General features: G+C 44.9%; 1 protein-coding gene across 1 annotated transcript; it reads left to right on the forward strand.

Annotated features, from left to right (window-relative positions):
• Positions 1-2273: 2273 nt before the first annotated feature.
• LOC149364904 (uncharacterized) lies at positions 2274-8215 on the forward strand. Its single transcript, XM_089568772.1, has 6 exons — positions 2274-2393; positions 2534-2691; positions 2823-2905; positions 4474-4563; positions 7609-7693; positions 8200-8215. The coding sequence occupies exons 1-6, from the start codon at positions 2274-2276 to the stop codon at positions 8213-8215; spliced, it is 552 nt and encodes a 183-aa protein (XP_089424898.1).
• Positions 8216-10881: the final 2666 nt, after the last annotated feature.

Genomic DNA, 10881 nt, shown 5'->3' on the forward strand with positions numbered 1-10881 from the left:
TGGGCGTTGGCCAGACCCAGTGCGCCGATAGCGGAGCAACAGAGATCCGTTTGCTTGTAATTGCAGAGGCAGATTACATGGTCGGGTTGGCCGCAGTGGAAGCAGACCAGACGGCGCTGATAGGGAATACTTTAGAAATCCGCTTTCTTGAGCACAGCTCGCCCAACCAAGCTGGGACGGGCAAATGGCTGATGTCGTTGGAATGGTACATACGGTTCCTAGCACAAGCTGCTAAGGCCTCTTAGGCTGCGTACCCCCCTGACGTATGTATACATGTGGTGCCTTGCGGGACGCCTAATGCTTGTCGCACTTCTTCGCGAACTACTTCCTTTATTGCCGGAGCGTAAGGCTATTCTGGCGATGAAAGCATTCGAAGCTGCTCTTCGCAGATCATTTCGCGAATTTTATGTCCTGCATGTAGGCACTATTGAAGTTTGTGGTGTCCGCGTAGCTTGATGATATATGAACTGGAGCTGGCGGTTGTATTTGCATGGCCGAGCGTTCAGGGTGGTCTCGATGACGAACACTCCTGTGGTGAATCCGCCGATAGTTCTCGAAATGTTTCATGTCAGCCTGGGGAAAAGCTGTTCCTTGGTACTGTTCATTACGACGTTGACCTCTTTCTATGAGGTGATGTAGGGATCGGCTCGTCGAGAGAAGCGCATCATGTTTCCAGCATAGGCAATGTCTGTTTTTTAGGATGTTGGACACTGGAATGGGGTAGCTATTCAGCACTTTCCTTCCTCAAGAGTCTTCTGGATGTCTTTTGAGCGTAAAGATTACACGCTTGCATCTTCTATCTGGTTTCCGAACTTACTGGTTTCCAAACAAAGTTCCAGTTGGGCCATCTACCGCAGAAAAAAAAAAGTTGGTCCATTTCCGTAGTAGAGCTAAATGTAGATTATTTGCGCTAGAAGTTCGGTTTTCCCTTCGGTCAGTCCGGTGTTCGGCTCCATTGTTCACGGATGTGGGTAGTTCGGATAGCTGCTGCACTCTCCGTAGGGGCCCTGGGCAAAGGGCTCTACTCAATCACCAGAGAAGGCTCCGGTCGGCTGAATAAACGTGTCATTCATTCATTTTTTGAGCTGGCGCTGTTGTTCTACGAGTTGCGCATTCACAAGTTCGAAATCGTCCAGCCATTCTAACGTGCCATCGTGCGGTTGGGTATGAAAAGCTGGCAGCTCATGAGGCCGGCGAAACAGGATGAGCGGTAGGTGTGCACCAGGTACGGTGGGCTGACGGCACAGCACTTCCACCAGGTGTCACGTAGTGGGGACACTACACAGGGAAAGAGGGACGCTGACGTGTTGAAAGACAAACTTGCTTTCTCGGCCAAAATTAATGGCGCCCCCAAAAGAAACTGAGCAAGGTGGCAGCGAGAGTAGCCAGTGTATAGCTGACGACAGGCGATGTTCAGAACCTCCGTCGCAGTCGGCCGCGTTCTGTTTAAATACAACAGCAAACTTTAGATTTAGACGTCTGAAACACGGACCATCATTTCGAACATCGTGGGAAAAGCCGCGCGTACTCATGATCTCCCCAGAGCTCTTGTAGCAATAGTTTTAACACTGCCGTCCGTTAAATACACGATAACTATACGATCATGCGGCAATTACGGCTCGGCGGGCGCTGCAACAGTAGCAACGGCGATGCGTCGGGGATTGGCGGCACGGCTCTCTGGCCTAGCTAAAACACTCCTATGACAGTGATAGGGCCGAGTACCGGCGGCGATAGAGAAGATGAAAAAAAAAACACAATGCTTCGAGGCAATACTTCTCTCCGCGACATTAAATGACGTATTGGGGCATTGGTGAGTAACCCATGAGGTGCCAGGTTTACTGAAATCATTCCCGTTGTGTACTGCCTACGCCCAAATTTCTTGATAGTTTTTTCTTGCCTATTCTACTCTTTGCTTACTGCTTAAAGCTAAATAACTTAGGCTCATAAATATGGCGTGTTTGTTCCGTTAATGTGACGCAGGAATTAAAAAGCAAGCTTTGCCTAATACATCATGCCTGCGCAGTCTTCTTCGAGAACGACGACCGAGACAGGCAGGAAACATCGTTGACAGCAGTGTGCATCACGTTGATCGGGGAAAAAAAATGTTTTTTTTTTTTTCATGCCAACCGTCTTCTCAGGGCTTAAAAGCAGATTGCCACATTCTTTTTCCTTGTGACACACCCGCATACCGCGGCACTTGCTTTTCTTCAGGCGTCGTTTAAATTTAAAGGCTGTGCGACTCATTCTGCAGCAAGAAACCGACTACCACAATCATGAAGCCGTATCTGGCTCTGCTGCTCGGGGGCGCACTCACGATTGTGAAGCTTTCCAACGGGAACGACATACGGCTAAGGGATGGCACGCCAGACCTAAGCGAACTGGACATCATCGAGGTATAGTGCACGGGTTCAAAAAAATTCTTTGTCTTCTCTGATTGTTTTGGATCTGGATTTGTTTTGGATTGTTTTGGAAGCTGGATCTGGCAGGAGATTCTGGAGTTGTTTTGGTTATATGTCTGTTGTTCTCTTTACAGGTGTTAAACACTACTGAGATAATGTGGTTTTATCAAATGTCGCATACCAGGGAAGACGAATACTCCGAAAGTTACTATTGCATACACAACAAAATGGACAATATCTCCATGCAAGAGTACAATTTTACGCAAACGTACAGGACAGATTTCGATGTAGAGTACGTACATATTTTGTTTACACCACTTCGTCCAAAGATTTACAGTCTAACTTTCATGCTAATGCGAAATTTATTGTTGTTCTATATTTAATGTTTAATGTTAATTAATTCTGCGATTGTTGCTACTGTAGGCGGAACGTCTCTCTGACGGGCATATTTGTCGACGAAAAAAGAGGGAAGCCACCAGTGTCTATGTTGGTCAAGAACCCATTCAGTAAGCATCACTGATCTGCAACTATAGAGATGGTGAACGATATCGTATATTAATCAGCGTACGGTGAGGAAAAGCGGAACAAAGTAAAAAACAAGAAAAAAAAACAAAATATCGATGTTGACGGTGAGTGACAGAGCAGATATAAGGCTGACTCTGCTTATTTTATGTTTCTTTCCTGCGACTTCCGCATGGGGAGACGAGCACAGCTTCATGGGCGGTCCCACGAGCATGTATTCTTCCCGAAACGATGCAGCCGAAGGCGCCTTTCGAGCACACATACATTATTTCTGTGATTTCCAGCGGTAAAGCGGCCATGAAGTCACCTTTGTTGACGATCACTCCCAAGCTCTCAGCGATGCTGTTCTACGACAACAGTGGCTTTTCTTTTGTGCTTTATTTAAGCTTGCTTACTGTATACTTCAAGAAGGCGGACGCATGCAGTGTTATCCAACGTCAATGCGCACTTGCCTCTTAGGCGATTTGCAAAAAAAAAGCACACTCACCAAAACTTACTTCTGACATCTTTAAGAAGCGTATGCAATGTAACGTTGATCACGTATATCTACGATCACGTATATATTTTTTTCATGTTGCTACCCACTTGTAATAAAGGAAGCATAGTATAGCATTTGCTTGCATGCATAACCCTACTTTGGTTACTGGTTCACGAATATCGCTAGAAGCTTGGCGGCTGAATTCAACTTATGTAGTCGCAGTTAATAGAGTTCTGCAGTGCCAACCCTCGTAAAAGAATGCGTTTATTTTTTTACTTCATAATAGTATTACTCTTTTCAACCAGCCTGAATTCTTCATTACGCTAAATGTCTACTTCCGTTGTTTCCTCAATAAATACGGCACTAGAACAACTATTCATAGATCTGAATTAGCCACAGGCTTTCGTGCGCTATGATGCAGACCCCCTTCTCCTTACTGTCTGGACAAAAGAGATGCATTGAGAAAGAGCTGATTAGCTCCGTGCGCCCTCATGCATGCATAGGAGCCTCGTCCTTTTTCTCTTACGTCTAGACTGGCGACGGGACGGAGAAGTAGCATCAGAAGGGAAAATATGCTGTGTTCAAGCACGACAGAAAAACACGCGCTACTATAAAAGCCACTGATTTGCTTCTCTTATTCGATATTTTGTGTGGCTTCACGCGCCTCGGCTTAACTAAGTGTATGAAAGGTGTAACAATTGATCTAGTTGCTCCGTCAACGTTAGCAGCGGTGCGCTTACTATTTGTTTCTTTAATATGCACGCCTTGTCCATACTATTGTGACAAATAAGTTTATGTATAAACTTTCAGTTTTAGTTATTCGCAACGGTTGTGTCTGGTCCATCTAAAAGCGCCAAAAATGAACCGCCTACTACGACGAAAAAATTGAAAATTGGTTTTGAGGACGACACCCACCACCGAATTATCGCCTCCTCGGGCTAGCTAACCGCAGAGTGAAAATTTCTTTCCTTGTTACTTTGGACATCATCGTAATCAATTGCTTGATTTTTTTATGTAATAATTCATAATAATACAGTCCTCTCATACCATGAGATGCTGTGATTTTTTCGACAGACAAGATGAAGATGCATACTCTGAGGTTCTGGGATGGACGCGGTTGCAATGTATACTTCGTATACGTGCTCGACAACACCGTGTCTGAGGGCAAGTAAACCAAATTATCTTTTCAGCCGCAATTAAACCCACTTTGGTCCATATGTGAACGCTGATTTCAGAGGCATTCCTTGCACTCGACAAAAACTCACCGTCTTGCGAGGTCCGCCCTTCGTGAGCGCCCTCTGCTACCGCTCATGCGAAAACGTGCCATCTTTCTAGTAGCTTGATTGCAGAAACGAACTTGCACATGCTTAAACGCCGACTGCGTTGCCGCGGTGTTCACTCTTTTGGCGCTATGTTATGCCAGTGCGCGGTAGCGACGGCAGCTGCCATTCACGAAGAGGTGACATATGGGTGATGCTTCATATAGGCGCCTTCATGGCGACGCTTGTGGGGGCTGCCGTCGCTTTGTTTCTCTCGAGGTAGCTGCTGTCCAGAGGAAACGAGACCACGTACGTTAGTGGCAGAGCCAGTTTCAGCCTTATTCGAAACTTCAGCACGAAGCGAAAAACCACGATTATAGCGCCATCTGCTGCGCCTTTGGAATATACTTTTAGCGAGAGCAGGCGGAAGCCACGGCGCGAAAATAATGCGCCCCTTCGTCTTATGCCGTATTTCAATTGGCGATTCGGGACGCCGACCCACGTAAGGAGCCTAATGCCCGTCAAAGTCCCGTCAGAAATCAGGATCTGAATCCAAATTTTTTATTGAAACCCGTACTTCGGATTCACGAAGCGTGAAATCTTACTCCGAATCGCCGATTGGAATACGCCGTTAGTGTGGGCTGACTCCCATAAACTTCTCCGAACTACTACCATGCTGCAAGGAGTAGAACGATCGCTGCGCTAAAAAGACGAAGGCAGTATAGGTAGATGCGTACAAGCTACAAGCTAGAACAAGCGCTGGACTTCCAAGTGATTTTATTTGGGGGCAAAAGTCAAATCTTAAATGCATTCAGAGTTCGTTTCGTATAAGGTAATCACAGTCCACCAAAAACACCAATTCTCTTGCAATGTCAGTGACGCCGTGATGACAAAATTTCTACCCGCCTTCTGATAGCCTCAATTATCTCATGTTCAAGCATGTTCTCGACATGGCCTAGAAGCTTTTTATTTAAATAGCAGTTTTCACGCGCAAGCCCGACATCGACCGGCAAAATATCCGCTTCTGACGCCCCGCACCAGATTAAGGTACTCACCGGCTTTATCATAAAAGCATGGGCCTGTTTTGCCGATGTAAACTTTTTGCACCTTAGGGGAATTTTGTATATGACTTGGAAGATGGAATCCGCGAATATCATGTCGTGGTTCATAGTCAAAGGCGCCTTATTTTTGTCGTCGTCGGGCAAAGTTTTGACAATTTGAATGAGCAGAGAAGACTGCAGTAACCTTGTAACGGCTGGCTGTTTTCTTTAGGTTGTGGCATACCATTGAAGATACAGAATACCGCTGTATTTTTTTTTGCTTCGCTTTCTTTAATGCAAAAAGCTGTCGCAAACCACAGAAATGCTCTCTGCTGGGAAATCAGGCATGCATGAAAGCTCGACCTTGTTATTCACGCTTTCCGATAGTGGGTCCAGGCATATGCCTCCGTTTAAAATGACATTTAGGAAGTTTACGATGATTCCACGTCTGTAGCTCTTTAAATGAGCGCTGTGTTATGAGAAAAGTAAACTGTGCGATTAAGGGTAGCATACCAGCAAGTCTACGTCTGCTGTAGCCGCCCTCAGTGCAATCAATTAGTGGAATGTTTCTTCAGTGCTGAATATCATCCCCAAGTAATTCATGCGGTGCCTCCCAACGCAGGACTTTGATGCCACAGTCTCATAACGACTATGACCAACAGCAGCTGAGGTACAATGAAACTATGTACCTCAGCTGCTGTTGAGGTACATAGTGAAACTATGAAGCGATCTTCTGCATTTATTTTTTCCCGCTCTTTACACTGAAACACACGATATTGAAAGCACATTTTCGTTGCAGGTATTTTAACGCGAGCAAACACTAAAATAAAATGTATATGATATTATGCTGGGTTCTATCACCCTATTGTTTAAGTCGTGTGGGTTGTAGATTATATTGAGCATTTTTGTTGTTGCTGTTCAAAGCGTGCTATGCCTGATGCCTTACAATTTTGTAGCTGTTATGTAAGAAACTCACTTTGCATTATCGCGTTAATTATGCAATGCTGACAGTGCTATGAACAGTTTGTAGGCTCACTTTTTTGTGTTGCTGAATTAAGTGTGCAATTGCTTTTTGTGTTCGTGCGTGCAGTCTTCCGCTTTGTTTACTCCTATTTACGGGGATTGATCCGACACTAGCTTCCGGCTATGGATCCGTTCAAATTTGTATATTAGCAGCTTGTGCCCTTCCAATGACAAAATCTGAAAATTAAGCACATATAATGCATGAAATGCGTTCTTTACGGATGCCCCTCTTAAGGAGCCACATGTTCACTTGAACGTGCGATAATCTTTACTTAGCTAAAATATCCAGCAGCACTTAAGACATACAGGTTCTGTCTGTGTTATGTGTTATCGCCTGTGTTCCGTACTTTGCGCTGCTTTTTGGACATCAATTAACAGGATTTATTCACGCTTTTTACTGAAATCTCAAGCACAGGTTTTGAAGACTCCTTTCGAACGCTAGCTTGTACTTACAATTTTGAGTTTTTTACTGAGTATTAAAGAAGGGGGGCGAAGTTGAAGGTGATGTTACTCCTACCTCTACTGTGAGCAAAGCTTTGAAAGTAGTTAGAACTTCAGCCGCACTCGCGCCCATTTTTCAAGCAGCCTAAGCATTCAGTGGCTTCTAAGAGCACACATTTAGTTTGGAGCTGCACATACGCTTGGTGTTCAAGGCGTTGCTCATAGGTTCCTCCCTGCGTCACTGTCATCGAAGCAGTTTTTACTACTCTTTCTCCTTGCACAAATGCAGAGTTCATGGTCAGGTCGTCTCATGTAAACAGACATTCGTGCCCTTTTTTTTAACAATTTATCGGCGCCACATCAGCTACGAGTTGATGACTGGCATGATTTTACGATGATATATTTCTCGTTCCTCGTGCCATTTACATTACATTTTTGCATTTCAGAAGCCCGTATTTGCGAGCTCTACTTATTGGACAGTTACGCCAACAACGGGCCATCAGAAAGCTGTGCAGAGTTCTACAATAAGTCGTGCACCCCACCGCGCTTGATTTTTAGAAAGGAGTGCAGGTTTCCTGTTACAACGTCAATGCCAATCAGTGACTTTACTGATTCTTACGAGGACTATCAAACTGAGGTGTCAAATAACATTGAACGCTGACATTTCAAGGCTCAATAAAGTTATTTTGGCGTAACGACAGTTCTCGCACACTGCACGAGCTGACGCTGAATGAGGTCCGTACCCACCCTACATCACTTGTCGGGCCAGGATATGTGAAAAGGGTTGATCTCTGGGGAAGGTCTGGTGTATACTCTATATCGCAAGTTTCTGCAATGGAATGAAAAATATGAGCGCAAGGTAATTGCTCCTAATTAATACTCCCATCAAGGCTTTAAATTGAGCTAATTAGTAGTTATTAAAGAAACATAGCTGAAGAAATGCAAACTGGAGCAGGAAGGCGAGAATGAAACAAGGGCGCTAGTCCTATCTTTTGAGTTTCATCCTCTATTTTTTGCTCCACTTTGCGTTTCTTCAGCTCTGTGTCCCAGTAGTGTTTGTTTGGCCCGCGAGTACTTCTACATAGCGAAGATGCGGAACCGCCTCCTCGCGGTTTCGGTTTACATTGGCATGGAGTATATTTCCGGTATGCGCAGCCCAATTTGTCAAGTTTGAATGTTGGTGCCTATCGTAATTTCGGAGCTGTCATGGAACCTATATGAAGGAAGCATAAATACTACGGTCAGGCACAAAAAGAAGTTAAGTGAGCATCGAAGACATCTATCACCAACTCCATGGGGTATACAAGGTGCTCTCAGGGGCAAAAATGTATCTTGCCAGATCACTGAAGATGTCTGTTTCATAACACTCCTGACCCTAATGTCGCCAAAACCGAGTTTGACGGAGTGTATGGCTCATGTGAGTCTGTCCTGAGAATGTTCATTTACACTCGCACAGATGTGAACCTTGCCTCCAGAGTTTTCAGTTCCATTCGGGCCGTTAAGTGACTGGCCCGCTAAGTGTTTTTGTGCACTCAATAAATCAAGAAAAGGCAAATAAATCTGCCTTAAACAGCAGTGCACGATTCAACAATACTGGCAGCCAAGAGAATCAAGAGCTCTAAAGCGCAGACTATATCCTGTACGAACTGCTGTTTATTTAATCGGTTACGTAGTTGCGGCCTTTTGAAACTCTTCACGGCACTTTTAATTTTGGAGATGCAAAGAAAAGTCATTTGCCTTTGTAACTCCGACTTCTCAGTTATTACTGTTGGTATTCCATAATATTGCCTGTAGCTTTTCATAAATAGACGAAGCAAAAGATGCTGATTTCCTCTGTTCGATGAAGGTTGGAGCACATAATTAATCAATTCTGAAATAGTGCTGGGGTAAGATCTAGCGAAAGCGCTCCTAGTCATGTCATTGCTGCTGCCTAAACCCCTTGCCGTTCCCGCGCACAGCCTCCCTCTGGCACAAAAGAAAAAATGGTGAAGGAAAGCGAGGAAAAAAGGGACACTGTTGTTTACAATCTTTGTGCTTCTCTGAAGCACGGCTTTACTACATCAGTGCAATGAACTACTAGTTCAATTATTCTTTAAACTGTTCGTTAAACTACCGGCTTTTTTACTGAGCATGGTAAGCTGGTGAAGCTCTTCGCTTGAATTTCTTTCTTTGCGTGTGGGCGTGGCACTCCTGGCATGGCATTGTTGCAAAAGAATCACGTGCTCTTCAGCCGGGATGAGCGTGACATGTGAATGCTTTCCTGAAACGAAATCAATCATGCGTAGACCTCAGCCAAGAAGTTGACAAGCAAACAGAGAATATCAATCATGAACTGAAGCACCCTAGCTTACCTTTCGCGCAGTTGGAAGCAGCAGAAAAAAGGTTTCTTGACATTTTTGTAGACCTCTGCATCCATGGCAACCATGGCTCCCTTAAATGCTTCGCATAACATTGCTCTGCGCCTGTTACCACCGGGCTTGCGAGAAAAGCTGCGATGCTGCGTGCTCCAACGTTCCGTGTGAAACAATGCGTTTTCACCTTTCGGTATTCTTTCTTCTTGACTATCTATCTCTTTCTTGCTCACGATTCAAAGCAAACCGAACCGCGACCGGTTAATCTGCTTGCAGTTCCAAAACTCGTTTATGAAATGAAAGGATAACAGTGGCACAAGACCATGAACGTTACATTGGCTGGCAATGTAATTAAACTATAGAATAAATTCCGATGCATCATCATCAGCCTGACTACGCCCATTGCAGGGCAAAGGCCTCTCCCATGTCTCTCCAATTAACCATGTCCTTCCAATTCCGATGCGGTGCAGTATAATGAGTAGCAGGCCGCAGAATGACCACTCAGGCAGACCTCTCTACCCTTCATTGTGAATCAACACGCAATCTCTCTCTCTCTAAAGTAAGAACTCGCATCGTATACTTCCGCGCAATTAAGACGTTGACGCGTTGTGACAAGCGTCGAACAGGTTGCGTATACATCTGCGGCTGATGAACCGAAATGCATGATGTGGTCCAGCTGTGATTGAAAGTTTCAGTTTTAGCGGCATGGGCCAGAGATGGATTAACTGACAGCTCTTGGCGGCGGGGGCTGATGCAACTGCATTAAATGCAAGCAAAGTAAAACCTAACTTTGACTTTGTCTTTTTCTTTTTCTTGTCTTGGCTTTATTACAGCTGCTGCTCGTGAGGAAATATTCGCCGCTAATCAGGCTAATATTTGTTAACATGCGCTAATACATGTCGACCCGAAAATATGGAGGCCCAAACTTCCTTATAATTGCACATACGCGCATTGAGCTTTAATAGACCATTTTTCCGAGTATTTGATTTTTTAATATTATTTTACTTCTTTGTCCGGTGCAACCTGCTCATGCTTACCAGGCCAGCTTTCACGAGTGCTTGTCGACCATCAACTCTCTGGTTTCTGTTAAAATGGCAGCCGTTCCACAATCTCGCGACGCTCTTTTTTTTTCATTTCGAGCGCCAGCTCTTAAGGCGAAGGTTCCCGACCTCCACGTATATATAGCAGTGGCTGTCAACATCGACTGTACACGATCGCGTGACCACGCCATGAGCATAGCCTGTGCCTCGGGGCTGGAGCTAATTTCGCCGTCATCAGGTGATGCGCGTGGTCGCAACAAGGCACCACCGCTTCAGAGGCAACAATAACAATAAAGCAATAACAAGGCACCGCAAAACGACTTGAATT

Source organism: Amblyomma mixtum, chromosome 2 (assembly GCF_055824585.1).
Source record: "Amblyomma mixtum isolate Tamu chromosome 2, ASM5582458v1, whole genome shotgun sequence".
In the NCBI taxonomy this organism is placed as follows: Eukaryota; Metazoa; Arthropoda; class Arachnida; order Ixodida; family Ixodidae; genus Amblyomma; species Amblyomma mixtum.

What these genes read in the sequence shown, in the direction of transcription:
- LOC149364904 (XM_089568772.1), top strand. Translation starts at nt 2,274, where the DNA reads ATGAAGCCGTATCTGGCTCTGCTGCTCGGGGGCGCACTCACGATTGTG. An exon ending in GCGAACTGGACATCATCGAG is followed by an intron (nt 2,394 to 2,533) that starts GTATAGTGCACG and finishes TTCTCTTTACAG; the next exon opens with GTGTTAAACACTACTGAGAT. An exon ending in CGACAACACCGTGTCTGAGG is followed by an intron (nt 4,564 to 7,608) that starts GCAAGTAAACCA and finishes TTTGCATTTCAG; the next exon opens with AAGCCCGTATTTGCGAGCTC.